The sequence below is a fragment of the Aegilops tauschii genome, chromosome 2 (genome assembly GCF_002575655.3).
Source record: "Aegilops tauschii subsp. strangulata cultivar AL8/78 chromosome 2, Aet v6.0, whole genome shotgun sequence".
In the NCBI taxonomy this organism is placed as follows: Eukaryota; Viridiplantae; Streptophyta; class Magnoliopsida; order Poales; family Poaceae; genus Aegilops; species Aegilops tauschii.
In genome coordinates, this window is record NC_053036.3 from 603,467,080 (window position 1) to 603,494,149 (window position 27,070).

Below are 27,070 nucleotides of genomic sequence, written 5' to 3' on the forward strand. Positions count from 1 at the left end.
GGATCAAGAAGGAGGAGACGTCGCTGCACCGTACGTGTGTTGAACGCGGAGGTGCCGTCCGTTCGGCACTCGGTCATCGGTGATTTAGATCACGACGAGTACGACTCCGTCATCCATGTTCATTGGAACGCTTCCGCTCGCGATCTACAAGGGTATGTAGATGCACTCCTTTCCCCTCGTTGCTAGTAGACTCCATAGATGCATCTTGGTGAGCGTAGGAAAATTTTAAATTATGCTACGATTACCAACACATCAACCTGACGATCAAGAAAATTTAGCTAATTCTGATCTCGAGATACTGGACAATGCATCTGACGTAGTCAAAGACAAACGTCCTGCACCAATCACTATCATACCCACGGACCAACGTGAATTACTTGCCGGTCTCTGCAACTACATCATGTCGATCGATGATGCCGGTTGTTTGGAGTAAGTATCAGGTATCAATATTTAATGTGAGGTTGTATATTATTGTTCTTCTTACCATCCAATTTATAGGAAGGTATGGGTCCGGAGCTCGACACCCGATCCAATGGGCTTAAGTCTTAAGAAACTTCAGTGCATACTTAACATAGAGCAGCCCATGGACAATGATTGCTTCAACACAGCCGTGCGTATGCTGGCATGTGACGAGGGAGTATTGTTCACAGACCCTCCTGTGCACTACATGGATCTACATTTTGTGTAAGTTATCGTAACTCTTCATTCTATGTGTCATTAGCATCAACATGTTGAAGCAATATTTCTTTTTTTTACTTAGTCCATGATGCTAGAGTCAACACGAGGTCAGAAGTTTTGCGAGAAGAAAACTATCCAGACGTTGGCAACATTATTTGATAGCTGGCCTGGGATGGACAATGACATCTCATCGTGCAACAAGGTAAGTAAAGTATTTTGTCCATTGTTATCATGGTTTATTGTTGTTTCTAATAGCTCCACTTGTAGATTTATCTTCCCTATGCATCCATCGGCCGATACATCTTGTACGTCATCGAGAAAGAGGCACGTCGTATATATATTCTGGATCCTATTCAAACATCACAATCGTTAGAGGAAAAAAAATTGAGGCATGCACTGAAATTAAAAAGTTTTGCAAGGGATTTCAAAGAAGCACTCGAAATAAAAGCTGCCTGGTTGGAATTATGATATATCTAAATGGCAACGTTTATTTCCGTTCGGTGTTCCAACGAGTATAGACAGGTAATGGATTCATAACAAAAACATTTACTTTTGTTATCACTATATTCTATATATTATTAATCTAAAGTTTTGCAGGAATGTGTCTGGCTATTTTGTTTTTCATTTTATGCTCTGGTGGAACGGTAAAGAATTGGTCAAGCCGATTTGCACGGTGAGTATTGTCAGTTACATGTTTTAAGACCTTCGGCGTGAAATTTTCATAATAACTACATGTATTGTTTGTGCAGGATGGGTATGAATTGAGGAAGCAGTTTTTATTACACTTGCTAAAACATCGTGGGAATGAAGCTAAAGGAAACTTTCCTGATATTGTGAAAGAATTACTTAAGCGCATCATCTAGATATTAATAGTTTTGTAATAGATGTTTAATTGAAACATCGCTCGGTTTGTTACATGGACATGTCGTTAATTTTTCTTCATGTTATCAATTTACATTGCAAAAATGAACTTCAGTTATTAAATAATTGTATTTGTGTTTTATTGTTTGTACGTGTGGAATTTAACATGTAACTCTTGTAAACTATTTCAAGAGCCCGTGGCAACGCACGGGCACTCTACTAGTCTAGAATTGGGTTCTGCTAGTATGTTCAGCAATGCAGTTGTGCATTGCGATTCTTTCTTTTCTTTTCTTTTTTGTAGTGCAAACTTCTACGCTTGAAGACAATGAAGCCCATTGCTCCGAAGACTTATTTTGATCATTATCAAATGAAATGCTCACGATTTTGATGGGGTGGTGAAGTACATATAGTAGTTGTAGTTCTTTGAAATACACTTGTGTGGTGTGGCTTCAGTGTTTGGGCCTTTTGAGTTCTAGAGCTGTACTGATAGTATTCGGAGAGCGTCCGTTCATTCTTCTGATCCGAAACATGTCCTGATTTACCAGGAATCAGTATACATCATTGGCCCCTTTTATGAAAGCAATATTCTTCAGGTGGATTAATGAGGCTGGCCTGAAAACGGAGCAGATGCATTAAGTACCATGGCCTTGTACAGTTTGGTCGTTCCTCCATGACTGCGTGCTCAATCACGATGCGGCGGCGCAGATTGTAAGCACACCCTTCTGTCGCTGAGAGTACTGTAGGTCTGGATAGCCTCATCACGGCTGGTACTGCAGAAAAAAAAAATCAGTGTGCCTTGCCTTCCCTGTTTTGTTTGTTCAATATGCACGCACTTGTGCCTTTTTTTTAGAGCAAAAGGGCAACACGCCCCAGCTCCATTCCATTACGAAATGAAACACAAAGTTGAGTTCTTACAAAGGTAGCACGCGGAGGAACAGCAGACACTTGTGCCTTTTCAGTTCAATGTCTGAACCGGCAACATAGGCGCGCGATGCCTGTTGTGTTTGTTCAGTATGCACTGTTGGCATTTTCAGTTAAAAAACGTCTCAACCGCGACACAGGTGCACGTCGGCAGCTCGACGGTAACGCAACGGCAGCAGCCGGCCACGTTTCGCCCGGCGTGCCTCCGTTTTTGGCTCGAGAAGGTAGTTCGTTGTTTAGTACCTGTATTTTTTTTCGGTGCAGTATTGTGGTTGGCTTAATGATTTTCTCATCTCGCTGTTTTGCGCCCAAACTTGCAGCTCCCTTGGACGAGTTTTTTTCTTCGAGAAATCTCCGTTGGATTTTTTTTTTAGAAAGGGAATCTCGTTTAATAAGCTAGGAAAAAGCCCACTCATGACTAAGCCCAGACATTCATTCCAGCCCATTGCCCACGTCTGCCTCTCTCTGTCGTCCAGGTCGTCCAGCCCACTCGAGCTCGAAGCCGCCGCCGCCGCCGCCGCTGAAAGCCTGAATCCCAATCCCTAATTCCTTCGGAGCTCCGACTGCTCCCGGCTCCACTCCGGAGCTGCCGCACCCACCTTGCCAGCAAGCTCCCGCACCTCCAGCGACTGGCGCCCGATGCGTCATCTCCCTGACTCCCTCCCCGCACCCTGCAGTGCACCGTCTGCTCCAGCTCGGCAGCGCCTGCGCCGGTGCCGGTGGAGCTGCTACACGACGCAAGGAGGCGTAAGCGAGAGTACTGGGACAGCGTGCGTGGACTTCGTTCGGAGAGGTGGTCGGTTGTCGCTGCTCCTGCTCGAGCAAGGTACTGAACACTGTAATTCTTGGCGTAGAATTTATGATTTATTTATGTTGAATGACTGAAACAAATCGGTACTCATTTTTATTGTAATTGTAATTGGACACGGAGAAGAATGGGACAGTCTCTTTTCCGGAAATATGAGTCTAAAAGCAAACATGATGCATCTTTTCATTAGTTTTTCTTCCTTGGCCATAATTTTGTAACGAAAGCATATAGCAGGTTTTTAGTCTTCACATATATCTACGAATTGCAGCTTACCTGGTAGAATCATGAACCCAACGTTTAATTTGGAAAAGTGCAGAGTATATATGCCAATTTTTATTTTTATTTGGAAAAGTGCAGGGTATATATGCCAATAACATGTAGGACAAGTGATTGATCACAATTTACAAACTAGCAGTGAAAGCCTTTTTCAGGATAGTAGTTCTCTGAGATAACTTTATCGTCAAAATTTATTTATCGTTCTCTGGGATAACCAGTTGAAAGGGGGTACTGAAAATATATGACATTTGAATGCAACTGTGACCTAGCAACTTTCACTCACTATGATGTGTGAGGTTCTTTGTCAGCAATTAGGACTGTCCAATCTCCTCAATCCGCTGCACGACATCAGACATTGTAGGCCTCGAGTCAACATCTTGACTGCAACACTTTAGCCCGAGCTGCATAAGTCGCACCATGCACTCCTCTTTCCCATCCTTCTGCCCCCGTGCTAGGAGCTCCACGTCGAATACCTCCGCCGTCCACTCCTCAGGTATAATGGAACACACCCAGCGTGGCAAATCTACTCCCCCGCCATTCTGAAATCTCTTCTCCAGTGGAGACTTGCGGGTGAGAAGCTCCAGCAGTAGGATGCCGAAGCTGTACACGTCAGATTCCTGGGAGACCCACCTATTGCGGGTGACCTCAGGTGCACGGTAGCCGGGGGCATTGGAATACATGCCAAGTGTTATCAGGCCATGCTCCGACACACATGCGTCGTGGGTACCGGTGAGCAGGATGTTGGAAGACTTGATGTTGCCATGGCAGCTCGTTGGTCCAGCTAAGTGGATAGCCTGCACACCATGCGCAGCAGCTAGTGAGATAGCCAACCGCTGCTCCCAGTCCAGTGGAGCTGGGCCAGAACCTCGGTCACCTTCATTCACACATCATGAATTAGTGATGCCTCAAAAGCATTAGAAATTGTAAAGGAAAGCAAATGCTAGCATTGTTCAGTATAGACATTACCGTGGAGCACTTTTGCTAGGCTACCCATGGGGATGACATTATACACCAGCAACTTCTCATCCTTGTCACAGTAATACCACAGCAGTGGCACTATGTGTTTGTTCTGGATAGCGCCAAGCAGTGTGACAAGCCGCTCAAAGATCGCCTCCCCTAAGTCCACATCTTTCAGCCTCTTGACCACCAGCTCATATCCACTATAAAATGTCGCTTTGTATGTTAGCCCTACTGTACCCTTGCCCAGCACTTCAGTTGATGCCCGAAGCAACTCGTCCAGCTCAAAAACTTGGCCTTTCACTGTTGGCCAAATGATAAAATTTCCCACATTTCGGGTACTGCTGCTGCTTTCTAGTGGTTGTATTTTTTTATGAATGTCTAGTTGCTGTGTTTCGGCTGAAGCTAGTTTATCTTCCCTTCCCCAAGAAAATAGTGCTAGTCTTTCTTGTACCTGGTGTGGAGCTTTTCTAAGTTTGCGAAGATGTTCTGCAACCTCTAACATCTCAGGGCGTTTGTCCTGTTCCATACTCAAGCATTTACCTGCCAACTTGGCAATCTCATCGATAGTCTTCATGTCGCTCGATGTTGCAATTGTAAAATCAAACATTTCCCTCACCCTCCTAAACTCTTTTGAAAGAGATCGAATAAAACTTTCCACCAAGCCAATCTCCCCATCCTCTGTTCTTGCTTTTTTTCTGGTTATCAGTTCCAGGAGCACAACTCCAAAACTATAAACATCACTCTTTGCTGTGAGGCGACCATTCTGAGCAAACAGAGGGTCCATGTAGCCTATACTTCCTATCACATTTAGAGTATATAGAGTCTTTTCAGTGTTGACTAGTCTTGATATTCCAAAGTCTGATATTTTTGATCTGAGTTCATCATCCAGAAGTATATTAGCAGGCTTGATATCACCATGAATGACCTGGGTATACATTTGTGAGTGCATATAGGCCAATGCTTCAGCGCATTCAATGGCAATTCTTAGCCGTATATCCAAAGCGATAGGAATATTATCATGGTGAAGAATGTTACTCAGATTTCCTTTAGGAATATACTCCGTGACCACCATTAGGGCATTTTCATCTACACAGTAGCCGACTAATCTGACTACATTCTTGTGATTGATTTCACGGTGGACGATCAACTCTTTGGCAAAACTTTCTCTTACATTGTAGATAAACCTCTTGACAGCAATCATACTTTTGTCCTCAAGGACTCCTTGATAAACTTCTCCAAAGGCACCTCTACCAAGTAAAGTCTTATAGTTGTCAGTAAATCTTTTTATCTCATCTTCTGTAAAACATTTCACATTATGATTGCTACGTGCTACCCATTTCGATCTGTGCTCTTCATGGATAAGTTGTGTTACTATATTTTCTGGATGATCCATCTTTGGAAGTAGTAGGGAACTTATTCAACGTTGGAAGATAATTTGACCTAGAAACAGTTTTGGTAGTGGTAAAAGTCAAATTTAATACAACATATAAATGAGGTAACAAATAAACAAAGTACGGAAAAGTGCTTAATTTCCTTGGATTAATCATCAATGAAGCGGGGCAATGGGCAACATACAAAGATACCATTTAGAAACAAACATCTCCTTGAGCTGCCAGAGATACCCAATCTATATTGCTATAATACTTTTTTAGATATTCACACAACACTGAAGATAATCGTTCGTGTTTGTTCATGGAGTACATCGCTGAGTAAGTACTACTACGTGCTAGGGAGTATAATTAATATTTATTGTTCAGTTCTGATCTGGATTTTGAATAGTAGCAGCTTCATGGTACGATCTGAGTAATTCTACATAATTGCTTCCTTACAGGGGAAATGAAATGTTTTGAACATGAAGAAAACAGGTTGGAATCGGCTAAACAAAGAAGTGAAGAATTTATGATACATAGTCCTAATATCTCTGGAAAAAGCCCAGACAGAAGTCTAAGAAATGTGGTGAAGACACGGAGGTGGGCAAGGTTGAACCAAACATACCAGTTGAGAATGGAGGCCGTAAGATAGCACAATCAATGGAGCCTTCTTTTGTTAGTGGTCGCGTAGATCGCCATGGAATGGATCTAGAAGAAAGAACAGATTGAGTGTAGCTAATGTAACCTTATTACTCTATTCATGGATTGCCATCACCGATGGTCAACTCTCAGAACACGAACGGGGTGGCCTTATCTGTGGTGGTTGGGATGCTTAATGAGAACTGGTACCAAATTAAATAAAGGTGATCATGTCAAACAAGCTATGTAAGAGCGTCCCAGTCCAAAGATCGCAACGGTAAGAGCATCTCCAGCCGTTGGCCTCCCAGGCGGCGATTTTACGCGCCCCCTGGAGCGAGCCCGCGCTAAAATCGGTGTGGGGGCGAGCGGGTTCCCAGCCGCTCGCCCCAGGGTCGCCCCGAGACGTGGGTCTTTTATTTAGAAAAAAACCAAATTCGATAAAGTTCGGCAAAGTTTGGCTAAATTCGGCAAACTTGACATAATTTTGGACATGTTCGACGTTACATAAGTTATTTAAAAAAAAAAACCAACTACGGGGCGAAGAAGTCGCTGAGCGCGGCGAAGTCACCTACGTCGTCGTCAACCTTCTCCTTTTTGATGGCGCGGCCGCCCCCCCGCCCGGTGTCTCCATGGCGGACCGGCGGCACGTCGTCGTCGTCGCTATCGTCGAGAACGACCACGCCTCCATCATCCCGGCCATAGCGTCGAGCTTCGAAGCGCTCGAAGGTGAGGATCTGGCGCTGCAGCTCCGTCTGCTCCCAGTCGTCGCGCGCCCACTTCAGGGCCGCTGCGTCGTCGAGCTCCTCCTCCTTGACGCCGCCGGCGAGCCCGGGCTCCGTCTTCACGACGGGGAGCCCCGGCTCCGTCTTTGGCTTGACGTAGCGCGGAGGAGCCGAGGAGGGGGCGCGCCTGCCCCCCTCATTGATGACGATGCCGACACTGTGGGTGCGCCAGCCGAGCGGCGTCTCCGCGGCGGGCTCGGCCTTGACGCCGAACAGCGCCGGCGAGCCGGAAGAGTGGGAGGAGGAGCGGGAGGACGACTGAGAGGAGGAAGAGGAGGAGGAGCCGAACCTCCTGGGCGCCCATGGCCCGGCGCTCCGGAGGGGGGGGCACGGCCGCCGCGTATGCCAGCGGCGAGTCATTGCCGCCCTCGAGGTACGCCAGTACCTCGTGGAGTGTGAGGCCGGGGACGCCCCACCAGACGCGGCGACCGTCGTTGTTCTTATGCCGCCCACCACCGGCGCCCCTTTCGTGGACGCCAGCCGCTGCGCCTACCGACGCTGGAAGTACTCCGTCCACGCCTCGTGGTTGTCGGCAGCGTACTGGGGGAGGGCGCGCTGCTCGTCCGTCAGGGACGAACGCACGCGGGGGACCTCGGCGGCGAAGATGCCGGGGCGAGCGTCGATGTCGGGCACCGGGGGGATGGGGACGCCCCCGTTGCTGAGCCTCCACCCCATCGGTCCGGCGGCGCCGGGATGTTGGCCTCGAACAGGAGCCACGCCTACCACTCCTGGAGCGAGCGGCGACCGAAGCCGTTGGCCGCCGCGGAGTCGCCGGGGAAGCGTTTGGCCATCGGGAAGGGAAGGGGAGGAAAAGGAGATAGGCTCGGCGGCGGACAGGAGAGAGGCAGAGATCAGCGGCGGGTTTTGGCTCGGGCTGGTGTGGCCGGCGGCGAGGGGGAGCCGCTGGTTTTATAGCCCGCGCCGTGTGTACACGTGGCGGGAAAGGAGACGTCGCCGCGCCTCCCGTGACGCGCCGCCCGTGAGGAATCAATGGCAAGGCTAACCGGCGGCAGCCTTGCCATTGATTCGCCGCGGGAAACCGAGACGTTCTGGGGAAAGACGAGGCGTCGTGTCGCTGATGCGGCTGGCCCGTGGCTTTTTCGCGCCAAAACCGCTCGCCCCGACGCCCCCGGGCGCCCCCAGCGCGCCGGGTTCGGTCTGGGTTTGCCGGCGCCAGTTTCAGCCCAAACCGGCGAAAAACAGGCTCCTGGGGCGTGACTGAGCCGATTTTTTGGCGCCCGTGCGGAAAAAACGCCTGGGGAGGGCTTGTTGGGGGCGCGGCTGGAGATGCTTAAAAAAAAATTAGATACCATGATATATCTGGACTTTGACTTTGAGACAACTAGTACGGTGCCGAAAGTAGGGCCCGTGTGTCATTCCAACACTGACAAAGATACACTACTGACCTAGTTTTTGGCTCGCCGATGGTAATACTCCACACGAGCGGCTTCATTGGCTCATGGCTCCTCCTTTCCCTCCTCGCCTCTGGCTTGGCTCCGACGAGGGTGGTAACCTCTACTTCATTGGCTCCATTGAGGGACAGTGTAACACCCACGATGCGGCTATATCTCCCACGTGTCGAGGCACGACTTAGAGGCATAACCGCATTGTGGTTTTGTCGCAAAAAGGGTCATCTTCACACAATCCCATGTAATGAACAAGAATGGGATAAAGAGTTGGCTTACAATCGCCACTTCACACAATGCATAAATAAATCATACATCAAACAGAGTACACACATAGGTCCGACTACGGAACCAAAATAAAAGAAGACAACCCCAAATGCTAGATCCCCGATCGTCCCAACTGGGCTCCACTACTGATCATCAGGAAACAAAACATAGTAACGACCAAGGTCCTCGTCGAACTCCCACTTGAGCTCGGTTGCATCACCTGCACTGGTATCGTCGGCACCTGCAACTGTTTTGGAAGTATCTGTGAGTCACGAGGACTCAGCAATCTCACACCCGCGAGATCAAGACTATTTAAGCTTATGGGTAGGAGAAGGTAGTGAGGTGGAGCTGCAGCAAGCACTAAGCATATATGGTGGCTAACATACGCAAATAAGAGCGAGAAGAGGAGCAACGGAACGGTCGTCAACTAGTAATGATCAAGAAGTGATCCTGAACTCCTACTTACGTCAAACATAACCCAAAAGCCGTGTTCTCTTCCCGGACTCCGCCGAAAAGATACCATCATGGCTACACACGCGGTTGATGCGTTTTAATTAAGTCGAGTGTCAAGTTCTCTACAACCGGACATTGACAAATTCCCATCTGCCACATAACCGCGGGCACGGCTCTCGAAAGTTTATACCCTGCAGGGGTGTCCCAACTTAGCCCATTATAAGCTCTCACGGTCAACGAAGGATATTCCTTCTCCCGGGAAGACCCGATCAGTCTCGGAATCCCGGTTTACAAGACATTTCGACAATGGTAAAACAAGACTAGCAAAGCCGCCCGATGTGCCGACAAATCCCGATAGGAGCTGCACATATCTCGTTCTCAGGGCACACCGGATGAGCAAGACGTCGGGTTGGCATAGACCCTGGTTGCCCAGGGGGCGCCGGACATCGCTCGGTTTGGACCAGCACTCGAAGGAGCACTGGCCGGGGGGGGGGTAAATAAAGATGACCCTTGAGTCTGCAGAACCCAAGGAAAAAAGGCTTAGGTAGGCAAATGGTAAAACCAAGGTTGGGCCTTGCTGGAGGAGTTTTATTCAAAGCGAACTGTCAAGGGGGTCCCATAAATCACCCAACCGCGTAAGGAACGCAAAATCAAGGAACATAACACCGGTGTGACGGAAACTAGGGCGGCAAGAGTGGAACAAAACACCAGGCATAAGGCCGAGCCTTCCACTCTTACCAAGTATATAGATGCATTAATTAAATAAGAGATATTGTGATATCCCAACATATCCATGTTCCAACATGGAACAAACTTCATCTTCACCTGCAACTAGCAACGCTATAAGAGGGGCTGAGCAAAAGCGGTAACATAGCCAAACAACGGTTTGCTAGGAAAGGTGGGTTAGAGGCTTGACATGGCAATATGGGAGGCATGATATAGCAAGTGGTAGGTCGCGCGGCATAGCAATAGAGCGAACAACTAGCAAGCAAAGATAGAAGTGATTTCGAGGGTATGGTCATCTTGCCTAAGATCCCGCTAGGAAGAAGAACGAGTCCATGAAGAAGACAAACGAACGTAGCCGAACGAATCCTCACAACTCCGGAACGAAACCAAAGCTAACGAGAGAAGCAACCCGGAAAGAAACAAACAACATAGTAAACAACCACCACATACACATGGCATGATGCACAAACAAGTATGATGCATGTCCGATTTAAAGAGGCATGGCATGGCCAAGTGCATAAACAATACTACAAATTAAGTGGAGCTCAATATGCAACAAGTTGCATATTGACGAAACACCACATGACTTATTTAGTTCTCTCGGTTATGTACCCAACAATATTAAATGTTGATTAACATGGCAAGAGGTGAAGCATAAGTAAACTAACTATTTAGGCAAGTTTAAATGAGGCCGGAACAACAAATAACAATTCCGGAAAATCCTCATATGCATATTTTGGAATTGGTACTGTTCTGTCCTAAAGCATATTTTAGAGTTGTTAAACATGCAAAATAATGCTTCCATGTTAATCTATGCATTTTTCCACCCCATTTACATATAAAGTTTATTAAATTCCGAGTTACGGTTAATTAGTTATGAAATAAATCATTTTAGCATGGCATTTACGCAAAATTAAACAAACAGCAAGGTTAAACATTTTAAACATGGATGAAAGTGGCATATAATGAAACTAGATGAAATTCTGAGCATTTTTCATATATAGTTTGTTTAATTTGGATGCACGGTTGTGGCGTTATTAATGCATGAACATGAGGGGTTTTTCTGTAAAACTGCACTCTCTGGAATAATTAGAAAATTCGTCCTGGCAGGGAAAAAGACATCACGGGCCGAAACTGGCTGGCCCGATAGGAGCGTGGGCGCTGGAGGCTCACCCAGCGGGCCTTAGCCCATCTGCAGAGGAAGCCGGCTTGGAGAAGCCGGGCCACGGCGCGGGACGCGGCCAGGAGGGCGCGGGTCAACGCGAGCGGACGCGGGACGAGCGACCGGCTCGTTCTAGAGGAAGCAGAGCAGCGGCTGCCGGTGGCGCTTGAGGGCTTGCCGCGGCGGGACTTGGCCGGAGCACGGCGGGATCTGGGCAAGGGCGTCGGAGATGGCCAGATCCGGGCCAGTTTGGGTCGGGGAGGCGTCGACCTCCTGGTTCGAGGAGGAAGCGAGGCGCAGGCCTCGAACGACGATGGCGGCGACAGGAACTCCGGCAGGCAAGGGCGCGACTTGGGGAGGCGCAGAGGGAGGTCCGGCGAAGCAGGGATAGCGGCGCGCGGACCTGAAGCAGCCCGGGCCGAGGACGACGAGCTTGAACGGCAGCACCATGGTTGGTCCTCTGTGTAGCAACGAGGGAGAGAGAGGTTAGAGACGATCGAGGGAGAGGGAAACAGGAGGAGGGGCACGGACGGGGACTGCCTGGGTGACGACGACGGCTGGGTGGCTCGATTCACGAACGAGGAGGTTGGAGGATCGAGGGGAGTAGGCTATGGAAAGGATGCGAGTGGATCGGGGAAGATCCCGACGAAGAGAGGTGAGTGCGGCGGCGGCAGGGACAAATCCCGTGGATTTTAGGGTTGGGTCAAATTAGGCATGGGGTAGTTGTTTAAATAGGCAGGGCAGAAAACAGAGCGGGGTTTAGGGGCGTCCGATGTTCATCGGATGGCTCCAGATTAATGGGATAGAGAAAACCAAATAAGAAATCAAAGATGCTTTACGAATGTTCGGAGATGATCCGGACCCATCGGTAACGACGTCCGGGTTCGGGTTCGGGGAAGTTTCGGACACGCGCGAGGGGTCGATGCACTGTGCAAAGAGACTCCGGTTTAGGCAAGAGGGAAAACGAAGAACAAGGTTGGTCTCGGAACGGTCAACAAAAGCAAGGGGGACGCGGCAACTACGAGCGAAAGCAAGTTTTAAAACAATGACGACAACGAGTGCCGATGCAATGCGTATGATGACATGATGAAATGCAACAACAAGAAAATAAAACACACGATGGCAACGAAGAACATTGAAGGCTTCTGGAGCATCGGTCTCGGGGCGTTACAGACAGTGGGACACATCTGCTTCATCCACTCCATCGAGAAACTCTTTTTTCGAAAAAGGGGTTTGCCCCGGCCTCTGCATCAGAAAGATGCATACGGCCATATTATTAATAAGCAAAAGATCCAACAAATGTCTCGTAGTCTCAAACAAAAAAGGCTATGCTCAACACAGAGCACGAGAGCAACAAACCGGACAGCCACAACCGGCAGGCAAATAAAACAGATAAGAAACTAAACACCTATCCTATTACATGACTGCCATCCAAACCGGTTGAATATAGCCCGAGCTACCGTTCCCCATCGGGTAGATCCAGTAACTAAATGCTCCCTGGACTCTGTCGGAGTGAGTAGCGACCACATACGGATGAGTGCAGTGTCCCTGAAGATAACCTGTAAGAAATGAATATTTGTTGTTCTGTTAAAAACCAAATCGTTTCTGCAGTTCCAAATTGCTCATAGTAAAGCACATACTCCTATACGGATATGTCTCGCTGTTACTACGTCAATTCCATCTAACCACGTCCCACATAACGTGTTGATGGAATTCGAAGGAGGTATATTAAAGGCTATGTGGACCGACCTCCACAAAATCTTTGCCAGAGGGCAATCGAGAAAGAGGTGTCTGATTGACTCATCACTATCACAAAAACAACATCTTTTAGAACCCAACCAATTGTGTTTCGCCAAATTGTCTTTAGTTAAGATGACCTGTTTGTGGACAAACCACATAAACACTTTGATTTTTAAAGGCACTTTGACTTTCCAAACATGTTTCGAACTAGGAATAACGCTAGCATTGATAATATCGAAATACATGGATTTAACCGAAAACTCCCCATTCTTAGCTAGTTTCCAGCATAACTGATTTGGCTATTGAGAGAGTTGGACCTCCATCAATCTTCTCATAAGATGGAGCCAAGCTTCCCAACGGTGTCCCACTAGCGTCCTCCTGAATTGAATATTAAGAGGACTTGACTGTAGTACTGTTGCAACGTAAGCGTCTCTTTGCTGAACAATACTATAGAGAGAAGGATATTGGATTGCTAGGGGCGTCTCCCCTAGCCATGTATCCTCCCAGAATCTTGTGGAAGTACCATTGCCAACTACAAATTTTGTCCTATTGAAAAAGGCTGCTTTTACTCGCATGAGTCCCTTCCAAAAAGGCGAATCAGTCGGTCTTACCGTCACCTGGGACAAAGTTTTGGACTGGAGGTACTTATTACGAAGAATCTGTGCCCCAGTGGCATCCGTCTCTACAGATAACTTATACAGCCACTTGCTGAGAAGACATCTGTTCTTCACCTCTAAATTTTCAATGCCTAGACCCCCTTGGTCTTTCGGCCTACAAATGATATCCCACTTAGCAAGTCTGTATTTTCTTTTTAATTCGTCGCTCTGCCAGAAGAAACGCCGATCGATAGAAATCTAGCCTTTTTCGTACCCCAACTAGTACTTCAAAAAAGGACAATAAAAACATAGGCATACTTGTGAGAACCGATTTAATCAATATCAATCGTCCTCCGTATGACATAAGCTTGCCCTTCCAGCAGCTCAGTTTTTTCTCAAATCGATCTTCAATGCTCTTCCACTCTTTGTTAGAAAGCTTGCGATGGTGGATTGGTATAAAATATCCCAATTCGCACCCGAACAATTCTTTGTAAGCTTGTTGTTCTTCATTAGCTCTTCCAAAGCAGAACAATTCACTTTTGTGGAAGTTAACTCCAACCCCGATAATTGTTCGAACAAGCATAATACTAACTTCATGTTTCTAGCTGTAGCCATATCATGCTCCATAAAGATAATAGTATCATCAGCGTACTGTAGGATAGACACTCCCCCTTCAACTAAATGTGGGGCGAGGCCACCTACCTGACCATCTTCCTTGGACCTTCCTATTAGGATTGTCAACATGTCAACGACAATGTTTAACAGAATCGGCGACATCGGATCTCCTTGTCGCAGACCCTTGTGTGTCTGGAAATAATGACCTATGTCATCATTAACCCTGATTCCAACACTCCCTTTTTGCGTGATCGAGTCTACCTGGTCTCTCCAATCCTGATCAACTCCTTTCATACGCAAAGCCTGCTGAAGGAATGGCCATTTTACCTTGTCGTACGCCTTCTCAAAATCCACTTTGAAAACCACCCCATCTAGTTTTTTCGTGTGGATTTCATGGAGTGTTTCATGCAAAACCACAACCCCTTCTAGGATGTTCCTGTCCGGCATGAAAGCAGTTTGGGACGGCTGCACCACAGAATGCGCAATCAGTGTAAGCCTATTAGTCCCAACTTTGGTAAAGATCTTAAAGCTACGTTAAGAAGACAGATCAGCCTAAATTGCTCAATCCTCACAGCCTCTATTTTCTTAGGAAGCAGAGTGATAGTGCGGAAATTCAAGTGGAACAACTGCAACTGTCCCAAGAAAAAATCCTGGAACATCGGGAGCAAGTCTCCCTTAGGCCTTGTTCGGTTGTAGCGGATGGATTTAATCCTCTAGAGGATTGGGTGATCCCCACTTGACACCAAAACCACTTGGGGACCAAATCCCTGCCAGTATGCAATCCACGCCACTCTCATGCATTCGGTTAGTCCCCAAGGGCGCTGGACCACAGGGAGAACAATATTGACAGAGATGCAAACAGAAGTGGTACATATAGATAACAACAATTCTCGTGTAGTAATGACACAGATGCAGACTGAAGTGACAATAACCTGACAGTTTAAAACACTTATTATCCCAACAATAACAACAATTCTAAGATTTGAACAGGGCACAAATACTAACAAAAATAATAGCAATTTGGAGCATACATAATATATAATATGTTGAATAGACCACAAGAGCTTATCAGTTCCTCCCAAATTCTTCCATGCTACAGTCAGTCATTTCAGATATAGTGTTTAGTTTCTCTACAAATATTACATGGACAAAACCCAGCGAATAGATATGAAGCCTTCCACTGAAAAGCACACACAAATAGATCCAAGTCGCGGCACCTTCGCCCTTCTTCTGGAGCATTCTTATGTAGAACTCCTTCTTTTTGAAACCATTCAAAACCAAAATTAGTTTGAGAGTGAAATACTTAGCAGTTTTATTTCCAGGAATGGAAACGATGAGAAAAACATACATAAACAGTAGGTAAATCAATCTATATCCTTTGATCTATGTTAAAAACACCCCTTTTTATTTTCTAGGGACAAGGCATCATAGCAGTTTAGAAATAGACAATGACTACAACCACAAGAAAAGCAGCCTAGACTAGCTACAACACAAGCACTTGTCAACCCGTGTCGATACATCAAGCAATCATTTGAAAAAAGGTTGTATTATTCAAGCAAAGTATTCCTATAACCAGTCAGTCTAATAGTTTGCAAAAGAACTTCATAAATATATTAAAAACAACTATCCATTTCAGCAGAAAATAATGTCTTTATTGCAGCAGCAGCAACAACAACATGGACTAAGTGGCTAGCAAGGAGTTTACTAACATGGACTAATTGAAAAGAGGAGTACCTGAGTTATTCCATTTCAGCTCTCAGCCACATAAGAGCAGTCTCCGGTCTAGCACTCATGAAAATCTCTCGGTTCTCGGGGATCTTGAAGACTCGGAAAGCCTTGACTTCTTCTTCTTCTTCATGTGTGATGTCCATTGTTTTCAGCAGATCAATGCAGTTTTTGATAGAGTACTCATCCACGACCCTTGGCTTATTCCTCTCATCCTCCACCTGCTTCGTCCTTATTTCCAAGTACTTCTCCATCATTGCAGCCACATCACCATTCGCCCCCCTCCTTCTCTTTGGTTCTTTCTCTTCTCCATTTCTTGAGGGTGCAGTAGCCAAATTTGGTTGAGTTTGCTAGGGCTCCACAACAATGTTTTCTTGCACGTACACCTCCTCAACATCTTCATCAATCTGCACCCTTTCTCCTCCAAGATTCTCACCATCAGCTGATGTTTCTCCTTGATTCTTGCCAGCTCCTCCAAGATTCTCGAGATGTGATTGGGTTGAGCAATGTGATGACTCGATAGAGGTGAAGTTATATGTCCCTTCTGCAGTTTGGCCTACAAGTTAAAGTGACAATCAAATATAAGATTTCAAACTAGAAGAGTAAACAAACATAAAACAATGGCATGAGTATATGAATGAAGTTGATAACTAACCATCATGCAATTCTCCCAAAGCTTCAAAAAGAGGGAAGGCTTTTGTCTTGAACTTTCCAGCTTTAGGGTGTGACTACATAGTTGACAAGAAAATGATATTAGAGTATGCAACAAGTAATGAAACTTTTAGGGAATAACAATGACATTCTTACTATGATGATGTTTTTCCAAAGTGGTGGATCCTCTAGAATCTTGCACTGCCGGTTGTCCCATGAAACGCCGCTTTGCTTCCTTATCTCTTTGATCATCTTGTATTCTTTTTTAACTCCTTTTCCTTTTCTTGGATTTTCTTCTTCTCGTACCTAGCATAAGGATTCTTTTGGTGGAATTTCTTCACTATCGTATTCCATGCTTCTGAGCTCCATCCATTTTGACCCTTATGTTCAGGTGTAGCATGCTCACTAAGCAAGTCCACAAGATCTTTCTCAAGGCTTGCATTCCACTGTGCTCTATCTTCTGCATTTCCACATTGTATGTTAATGTACCTTTTTCTATCTTAACTATTTTGGTTTTAAGAAAATAAAGTCCCGACCAGAGAAATAAAGTCACGACTAGTTTATTACCTTTGGGAGACCCTCTCATCCTCTTTGTCACACTGCTTGTAGGAGGTGATGCTCTATCCCTTTCGACGGCTTTTTTGAGTAGGCTCAACCTTGGTGACCCTCGAGCAGTCATCATAGTGACTTCAGAACAATATTCATGACATGAACAACAGAAAAAAACATAAACTTCTACACTATACTTATTACTACTACACTACAAATGACAAGTTATGCATGTTGATAGAGCAATGGCATCTCTAAGGTTGTCGCCTTCATGGTTGATTTGATGATTTTGAGGAATATCACCGTCAGGAAGATCAACAAAATTCATGACAGGTATATTGTTTGGTTGGTTATCTAACCAACGCTCATCTCCTTTTTCAGATCGGATGATGTTATGTAAGATTGCCGCCATTGCTGGTAGCTTGACTTGGTTCTCTATTCGATGATGCGTGCCCACTTTTAGGATTGGGAACCGCTTCTTCAAGATTCCTAATCCCCGTTTGATGTGATTTCGTAACACGGCATGCCAGAGATTTAATATCTCCCTGTGATTTTGGGGTCGACGACGACCGCGTGCAAACTCCTTCAGATGGTACCGAACACCATGATACGGTGCCAATAAGTAAGGTGTGTTGGCATAACCACCATCAACCAGATAAAACTTGCCCGGAGGTACATGAAACCCACTGTTAAGTGCTGACCGGAGAACATGTTTCGAACTAGGAATAACGCTAGCATTGATAATATCGAAATACATGGATTTAACCGAAAACTCCCCATTCTTAGCTAGTTTCCAGCATAACTGATTTGGCTGTTGAGAGAGTTGGACCTCCATCAATCTTCTCACAAGATGGAGCCAAGCTTCCCAACGGTGTCCCACTAGCGTCCTCCTAAATTGAATATTAAGAGGACTTGACTGTAGTACTGTTGCAACGTAAGCGTCTCTTTGCTGAACAATACTATAGAGAGAAGGATATTGGATTGCTAGGGGCGTCTCCCCTAGCCATGTATCCTCCCAGAATCTTGTGGAAGTACCATTGCCAACTACAAATTTTGTCCTATTGAAAAAGGCTGCTTTTACTCGCATGAGTCCCTACCAAAAAGGTGAATTAGTTGGTCTTACCGTCACCTAGGACAAAGTTTTGGACTGGAGGTACTTATTATGAAGAATCTGTGCCCCAGTGGCATCCGTCTCTACAGATAACTTATACAGCCACTTGCTGAGAAGACATCTGTTCTTCACCTCTAAATTTTCAATGCCTAGACCCCCTTGGTCTTTCGGCCTACAAATGATATCCCACTTAGCAAGTCTGTATTTTCTTTTTAATTCGTCGCTCTGCCAGAAGAAACGCGATCGATAGAAATCTAGCCTTTTTCGTACCCCAACTAGTACTTCAAAAAAGGACAATAAAAACATAGGCATACTTGTGAGAACCGATTTAATCAATATCAATCGTCCTCCGTATGACATAAGCTTGCCCTTCCAGCAGCTCAGTTTTTTCTCAAATCGATCTTCAATGCTCTTCCACTCTTTGTTAGAAAGCTTGCGATGGTGGATTGGTATAAAAGATCCCAATTCACACCCAAACAATTCTTTGTAAGCTTGTTGTTCTTCATTAGCTCTTCCAAAGCAGAACAATTCACTTTTGTGGAAGTTAACTCCAACCCCGATAATTGTTCGAACAAGCATAATACTAACTTCATGTTTCTCGCTTTAGCCATATCATGCTCCATAAAGATAATAGTATCATCAGCGTACTGTAGGATAGACACTCCCCCTTCAACTAAATGTGGGGCGAGGGCACCTACCTGACCATCTTCCTTGGACCTTCCTATTAGGATTGTCAACATGTCAACGACAATGTTTAACAGAATCGGCGACATCGGATCTCCAGGTCGCAGACCCTTGTGTGTCTGGAAATAATGACCTATGTCATCATTAACCCTGATTCCAACACTCCCTTTTTGCGTGATCGAGTCTACCTGGTCTCTCCAGGCCTGATCAAATCCTTTCATACGCGAAGCCTGCTGAAGAAATGGCCATTTTACCTTGTCGTACGCCTTCTCAAAATCCACTTTGAAAACCACCCCATCTAGTTTTTTCGTGTGGATTTCATGGATTGTTTCATGCAAAACCACAACCCCTTCTAGGATGTTCCTGTCCGGCATGAAAGCAGTTTGGGACGGCTGCACAGAATGCGCAATCTGTGTAAGCCTATTAGTCCCAACTTTGGTAAAGATCTTAAAGCTAACGTTAAGAAGACAGATCAGCCTAAATTGCTCAATCCTCACAACCTCTATTTTCTTAGGAAGCAGAGTGATAGTGCGGAAATTCAAATGGAACAACTGCAACTGTCCCAAGAAAAAATCCTGGAACATCGGGAGCAAGTCTCTCTTAGGCCTTGTTCGGTTGTAGCGGATGGATTTAATCCTCTAGAGGATTGGGTGATCCCCGCTTGACACCAAAACCACTTGGGGACCAAATCCCTGCCAGTATGCAATCCACGCCACTCTCATGCATTCGGTTAGTCCCCAAGGGCGCTGGACCATAGGGAGAACAGTATTGACAGAGATGCAAACAGAAGTGGTACATATAGATAACAACAATTCTCGTGTAGTAATGACACAGATGCAGACTGAAGTGACAATAACGCTGACAGTTTAAAACCCTTATTATCCCAACAATAACAACAATTCTAAGATTTGAACAGGGCACAAATACTAACAATTCTTTTGGTGGAATTTCTTCACTATCGTATTCCATGCTTCTGAGCTCCATCCATTTTGACCCTTGTGTTCAGGTGTAGCATGCTCACTAAGCAAGTCCACAAGATCTTTCTCAAGGCTTGCATTCCACTGTGCTCTATCTTCTGCATTTCCACATTGTATGTTAATGTACCTTTTTCTATCTTAACTATTTTGGTTTTAAGAAAATAAAGTCCCGACCAGAGAAATGAAGTCACGACTAGTTTATTACATTTGGGAGACCCTCTCATCCTCTTTGTCACACTGCTTGTAGGAGGTGATGCTCTATCCCTTTCGATGACTTTTTTGAGTAGGCTCAACCTTGGTGACCCTCGAGCAGTCATCATAGTGACTTCAGAACAATATTCATGACATGAACAACAGAAAAAAACATAAACTTCTACACTATACTTATTACTACTACACTACAAATGACAAGTTATGCATGTTGATAGAGCAATGGCATCTCTAAGGTTGTCGCCTTCATGGTTGATTTGATGATTTTGAGGAATATCACCGTCAGGAAGATCAACAAAATTCATGACAGGTATATTGTTTGGTTGGTTATCTAACCAACGCTCATCTCCTTTTTCAGATCGGATGATGTTATGTAAGATTGCCGCCGTTGCTGGTAGCTTGACTTGGTTCTCTATTCGATGATGCGTGCCCACTTTTAGGATTGGGAACCGCTTCTTCAAGATTCCTAATCCTCGTTTGATGTGATTTCGTAACACGGCATGCCAGAGATTTAATAGCTCCCTTTGATTTTGGGGTCGACCACGACCGCGTGCAAACTCCTTCAGATGGTACCGAACACCATGATACGGTGCCAATAAGTAAGGTGTGTTGGCATAACCACCATCAACCAGATAAAACTTGCCCGGAGGTACATGAAACCCACTGTTAAGTGCTGACCGGAGAACTTTAGCATCAGTAGCAGATCCCTCCCAGCCACAAGAAATGAAGGTGAAGTTCAGTTCGAAGTCGCACACGACCATAACATTATGGCTTAGGGCCCAGTCAAAAAAAACATTATGGCTTAGGGTCCCTTTCCTATTTCTGAATGGTGCGGCTTTTTCTCCTGAAGTTGTTATGGGAACATGTGTCCCATCAATTGCCCCAATGCAGTTCTGCAACAAAATACTATAACTTAGCACCTATAACATGAAGAGTAAGTTATCGATGTGGATCAAAGTTGGCGAAGCAAAAACCTGAAAATAAGGAAAGAATCTCGTGTCCGACTGAATCTTTGGATGCACTTGACTGGGATTTGGAGGCTTCAAAAAATGCTTGGAGAGAATAGGGATGATGTCAAAGAAATTCTTCATTTGCCAATGGAAAGTATCCCCGCTGTGACCAAACCGAACTTGAAGGTCTTCAAATGAAGAATTATGGGATAACATCCACAGAAATGATGCTAGTTTCTCTTCGACTTTAATTCTGGTATCTTTCACCAACTTCTCCCTTCGAAGATAATTAGCAAAAGGTTTGAAGATACGCGGCTCCATCCTAAATGCTACCCGACAGTTTTTGACGTGCCCTTCGAGTAACTCCTTAACAAACATCTCGCCTGTTAGCGATGATGTATGACGCGGAATCCTCCGCTCCCTAAGAGCAACTCCATCGGTCTCTATCAAATGTAGTGCAGGGAAAACGAATAACATCATTTCGTCATCCTCCTCCTCCCTCTTCCTAACACGATCCCTCATTTCTGGATCCATTCCAAGTCTAAAGAAGAAAAATGCCGCTAGTTATTACTACTACACCTAAACAGTAAGAGTGCAAGTTGTACAAACAAACAGTTCATATGTCCGGCATCGGAACATCATCTAACAGAAAGGACAACACTGGAAAAAATGACAACTGCAATGTCTAGTAATGTCAATAGGGAAGGTGGTAGCACTTGAGCTCAAATTCTTCAACAACTACAATGTCTAGTAATGTCAGATATTAACATAGCTCCCAGCTTACCAAAAAGAACAGTTTGTAGCACAGATCTATTGACCAAGAAATAATAATCTACATTAATATGAATAAGGAGAAGATTAAAACAAGAGGAATAATCTACCTTGTCCTTCACGATACTGCGCAATTCAGGGTCTTGCTGCAGCTGTGAGGCGACGAAGCTAGCCTCTAGAAAATGAAGACAAAATGTAGATTTAGCTATCTTTTCATTATGTACACAAACTGCACTATGTATATTTAGATAATCAAGAACAGATAATGATCACACACAAACTGCACTAGTATATTTAGTCCTTCTTTATACCAAGAAATAGACTAACAATTATACTAATTCTGTCGAGAAAAATAAAATAAACTGATGATAGTCTAGGATAGTGCAGTGCAAATCGAGATGATGACCCTAGTGACAATCCTCTCCCTCTCTCTCGACTTGTTATCAGTCTGTCTAACTACAAAATTAACACTGAAGTTGGAGTCTACCCACAAATCACAACAGACATACAAACAAATTACTGATACCAAATTGTACTGCTGACTCCAGTACAGAGTAACCTGCTGAGTCCATTTACTAACACCAAATTGTACTGCTGACTCCAGTAAAATTTACTAACAACGACATATCAGAATAGGTAATCTAGCTGACCTTCCTTTCTCATTTCAATATCGAGTGACAACACCCAACAACCACTTGCATTACCTATCTAAATAACAATTGATGCTAGTTCCTAGGAACCCCAAGAAAGTCTCAACCTTGACGACCACATTCTGGAAGACAGATCAAGATCCGGCTAGGTTTTCATGGAGGGGGCGAATCAGTGCTGCTAGAGAGAGACAGAGAGAGAGAGGGAGGGGGATGGGGAGGGAGAGAGAGAACTAACCAGAGATCTCGTCCCCTGCAGCAACCACTTCTCCAAAGCTAGGGTTTCGGCCGTGGCAAGGGGCGGCGGGGGAGATGCGACAATCAGAGGTTAGGGTTCCGGTAGGGCCTCGTGGAAGGTCGTCGGACCAGTGGGACGCCCTCCTCTCGGCGTAGGTTGCGCCGCCACCGTCGCCGTCCACTCGCCGCCGCCGGCGGCTCCTTCCACTTCTGGCCTCGCTCGGGAGAGACGATACGAGCGCCTCGCTCGGGGATTGCTTCCATGGGGTGCCAGGAGAAGATTTTTTTCCACGTGGGTTTGGAGAGGTTTGGGCCGGGGAAATACCACATGGGGCTTAACTGAATGGAAAAAACTGGGCGGGCCGGGTTTATTCCCCGGCGGGGGAAATCCCTGCAAACCCGCGTGGATTAGACCGAAAACCTCACGGGGCTGGGCTTAACCGAACAAGGCCTTAATGATGTGCCAGCACTTTTTATAAAACTCCGCCGGGAAACCATCCGGACCTAGAGCTTTATTATTTTTCATTTGGGAGATTACTTCAAACACCTCTTTCTCCGAAAAAGGAGTTGTCAAAATGTCGTTCTCGTCAACTGCGAGCCGAGGAACATCCTCAACCCTCGACTCATCCAAAGAAACACAATTGTCCTCAGGAGGCCCAAACAGCTGCCTGTAGTGATTGGTAATATATTCTTTAAGGTTCTCCTACCCTAAAATCGTTCCCTCATCTTGCTCAAGCTGAAAGATTCTCTTCTTTCGGTGCTTGCCATTCGCAATCATGTGGAAGAATTGCGTGTTATCATCCCCTTGGACGATTTTGTGAACTTTAGCTCGCAATGCCCACTTCAATTCCTCTTCACAGAGCAGTGCTTTCAATCTTAACTCCGCCTCCACTTTAGTTTCTAGCTCTCTAGTATCTAATATGGAGGACTCAGCTTTTAAATCTAGGGATTGAATAAGTAGAAGGAGCCTTTCCTTCTCCGCCTTATATATCCCACTCAGATGTTTAGCCCGGCCCTGCAAGAATTGCCTCAAATGCCTGATCTTATTTTGCCATCGCTCAACACTCGTTCTCCCTCCTGAAACTTTAGCCCATTCTCTTGCTATTAGATCCAGAAACCCTTCTCTTTCAAACCACGCCGATTTAAAGAAACGTACTCTTGTTCCCCACATGCGTTGCCTCTCCCGAGTCAACCAACAGAGGGGTATGATCGGAGATTGTGCGAGAGAGCGCTTGGACCCTCACAAGGGGAAACTTCTGTTCCCATTCGACACTCGCTAGGACCCGGTCCAGCTTCTCAAGGGTCGGGACCGGTAATGTGTTGGCCCAAGTGAACTTTCTACCAGAACGCTCAATCTCTCGAAGGTCTAAACTTTCAATAATTGTATTAAACATAAACGACCATCTGCCATCAAAGTTATCATTGTTTTTTTCCTCCTGTCTACGGATAATGTTAAAATCACCCCCAATCAGGATGGGGAGTTGCTCATTACCACAAACACGCACTAAATCCGCCAAAAAGTCTGGTTTGAGTTCTGGTTGCGCGGCTCCATACACAACAAAAAAATACACTTCCGTGATGATACATGTTTGTCACAGTAGGTCGCGTTTTTTGTCATGCATGTACATCCATGACGATTTTATGACAGAATCAAGATAGTCATACCTGTGCTGTCGTAGAAGTGTTCCATGACATTACCAAAATTATCATCACGGAAGTATCCACTTCCATGACGATAAATCGCGCGTCACAGAAGTGCTTTCATCAAGGGTGACCGACACATGGCATCCACCGTAACGGAACGCCGTTAAGCTATCGGGTCGGGTTTTGGATCCGATAACCCATTAACAGCCCTGACCAATGGGAAATTTCCACGTGTAAAATTCTTATTGGCCGAACGAAACACGTGTCAGCTCGTCAGGGGTCAGATAGGCACCTATGATATGTCGGCACGTGCCACGGCCCACCACTGGCCCATTTAGCTTACAAAGCCGGCCCGTTTGACTTGGTCAAAAGTTAACGGGCTGGCCCATGAAAAGCCTGTTAACGGTCTCTTCGCAAATAGCCCATTTTACGGCCCGTTAACTCACGGCCCGTTAGGCCCTAAAGGAAATCGGCCCAACAACGTCATGTGGGCCATCGAATATAACACCAGCCCATTTCATTTTCGGCCCATGTATGGCCCACGACGTCTTTTGGCCCATATGAGGCCTTCGTATCTTTCGGCCCTTTACAGGCCCACGGTGACTCTAGCCCATAATGAACAGTAATTTTCTTTATACCCGTTAACGGCCCGTGATTTACATGGGCTGTTTCTAGCCCGTGTTAGCTTTCGGCCTATTGACGGCCCATACGTTCTTAGGCTCCTTTTCGGCCCTCGATTACTTCCGGCCCGTTACTGGCATATTCCCCTAATGGGCCAAATTCGGCCCATGGCAAGAGTCGGCCCGTTACTGGCATGTTCCCCTAATGGGCCGAATTCGGCCCATGGCAAGAGTCGGCCCGTTACTGGCCTGTTACCCTAATGGGCCAAATTCGGCCCATGGCAAGAGTCGGCCCGTTTCTGGCCTGTTAACCCGTTGCGCCGTTTCCAGCCCGTCCTATATTCTGGCCCATTAACGACCTGTTATGCCTGTGACAGAATTAAGCCTTTGCTGTCCTACGGCCCGTTAACGGCCTGTTACCATGCTGGGCCGATACCAATTACGCCCGATTACGGCCCATGTAGACCCATTTATCCGACGGCCCGAGGCCCAACGATTACAGGCCCATTTATCGGCGGCCCGTAGGAGACCCATGGATCCTACGGCCCGTATATGGCCCATGGTAGTTGCGGCCACTAGCAAACCAGGGAAAAAGAAGACTAGGAAATAAATAAGGCCGAAACTAACCCTAGGCTATTAAGGCGATTGCACAGATTACATCCACTCGGCATCAAAGATCGCCACCAGTGCAAATATAGGGAACACCCTACACTATACAAAAATGGCTTGCTGTTTTCTTCAGCCGGTGGCTGCACGTTAAGAATAAATTTTGTATCGCACCAAAACAAATTACAACTATATAACAAAAGGAAGGTTGGCATAAAACTTAATAGTCTAGCAGATAAATGCACCACCAGAAGTTCAGAAGCTCAGTTCATTTGACCTGACTGTTACATTTTCATGTTGTATTGTCCGATGGAGCACCATAACGCTCGCCTTCATTTCCCCTAGGCTCCTGAACAACATAGCAAATGTCTGATAGTCTGGTTTCAAAACCATGCATATCTTGACGACATTGAGCAATGATTCTCCTTGTTTCACAAAGGGTCTCTGTTAGGGAATGGACTTGTGTCTGGAGCGCAGATACAACATTGCTTTGAGCTTGCATATCTTGATCATGAGGCAGTTTGGACGATATTGCCTTAACAACCAACCCAGTATTACGCAGGAACGTGCTTTTGGCACTGTTAGTGGACAGGTACTGACCCACTGCAGCAAGAGCTGACATTGCGGTTATAGTTGCCTCGCCACCTTCAGAAGGTGGCGGTTCCACCATTTTTTCCATAGCTTGCTGAAAAGTTGAGGTTTTACATTAGTAGTACCAAAACAGAAGATATTAAGGAGGCAGCAAAACCAAACAAAATAGCTTTGGTCTATATACAGAACTTATTCTGGTGAACCCATGTAAAATATTAGTTGTATTTTATTGCAAAGTACATAATAAAACCAGGTTCCAAACATATGACCATGTACCATCGCTAATGTATTGTCTATTTCTTCACATTGTATTGAGGGCTAAGGATAAAGAGACGAAGTTTATAATATGGTAAGCATAGTATGACATCATTCATATCACAAAACAACTGAGAACAGACAAACAGGCAATTGTAACGTTGTGTGGGCAAGTCCAGCACGGAACTAGATTACGGGTCAAGATCAAAGGAACATAACTCCTCTCTTTTAAACCTTGTAAGGTGCAATGATACGCTAAGAAAATTGTGTATAAAATTGAAAAGAGTAATAGACATTGGCTGCAAACCATGCAGTTCAAGGCACAAGTCAGAGTAAGTAGTAGTTAAAAGGCATGAGGATTAAGGACTTACAATAGCGGCTTTGACTGGTGTAGTCATGCCCTTCTTCTTGCTGGTGTGACAGTCCTTGAAGATTTCCACAGCATTTGGTTCAGGTACTTTTTGGTCCTTGCGGGCTTTCCTCTGCATTTCGAACAAGTCAATATAGATATGATAATATGGTACAGCGAAAAGAGTGAAACAGCAGCTAATTACAAGAGCCTCGCAGTGTGCAATATAGCTA

The 27,070-nt window shown here is 45.6% G+C and overlaps 2 protein-coding genes, 2 long non-coding RNA genes and 1 pseudogene across 4 annotated transcripts; 1 reads left to right on the plus strand and 4 right to left on the minus strand.

Moving 5' to 3' along the window:
• The first annotated feature begins 3,005 nt into the window (after positions 1 to 3,005).
• Positions 3,006 to 6,631, plus strand: LOC109784719 (uncharacterized). The gene is made up of 2 exons (XR_005769269.3): positions 3,006 to 3,286; positions 6,336 to 6,631. It is a non-coding gene; the product is annotated as an uncharacterized lncRNA (long non-coding RNA).
• On the minus strand, positions 3,669 to 12,009 carry LOC109784718 (uncharacterized). The gene is made up of 5 exons (XM_020343316.3): positions 11,850 to 12,009; positions 11,321 to 11,769; positions 10,449 to 10,539; positions 4,511 to 5,944; positions 3,669 to 4,418 (listed from the first exon to the last, which is right to left on the minus strand). The coding sequence occupies exons 4-5, from the start codon at positions 5,895 to 5,897 to the stop codon at positions 3,856 to 3,858; spliced, it is 1,950 nt and encodes a 649-aa protein (XP_020198905.1). The 5' UTR covers positions 5,898 to 5,944; positions 10,449 to 10,539; positions 11,321 to 11,769; positions 11,850 to 12,009; the 3' UTR covers positions 3,669 to 3,855.
• A 3,146-nt stretch (positions 12,010 to 15,155) lies between these two features.
• On the minus strand, positions 15,156 to 22,066 carry LOC141020598 (uncharacterized). Its single transcript, XR_012203929.1, has 2 exons — positions 21,999 to 22,066; positions 15,156 to 15,514 (listed from the first exon to the last, which is right to left on the minus strand). It is a non-coding gene; the product is annotated as an uncharacterized lncRNA (long non-coding RNA).
• Positions 16,000 to 20,277, minus strand: LOC120974226 (uncharacterized; annotated as a pseudogene).
• LOC141042110 (uncharacterized) lies at positions 20,356 to 21,760 on the minus strand. The gene is made up of 2 exons (XM_073509651.1): positions 21,142 to 21,760; positions 20,356 to 21,060 (listed from the first exon to the last, which is right to left on the minus strand). The coding sequence occupies exons 1-2, from the start codon at positions 21,649 to 21,651 to the stop codon at positions 20,356 to 20,358; spliced, it is 1,215 nt and encodes a 404-aa protein (XP_073365752.1). The 5' UTR covers positions 21,652 to 21,760.
• Positions 22,067 to 27,070: the final 5,004 nt, after the last annotated feature.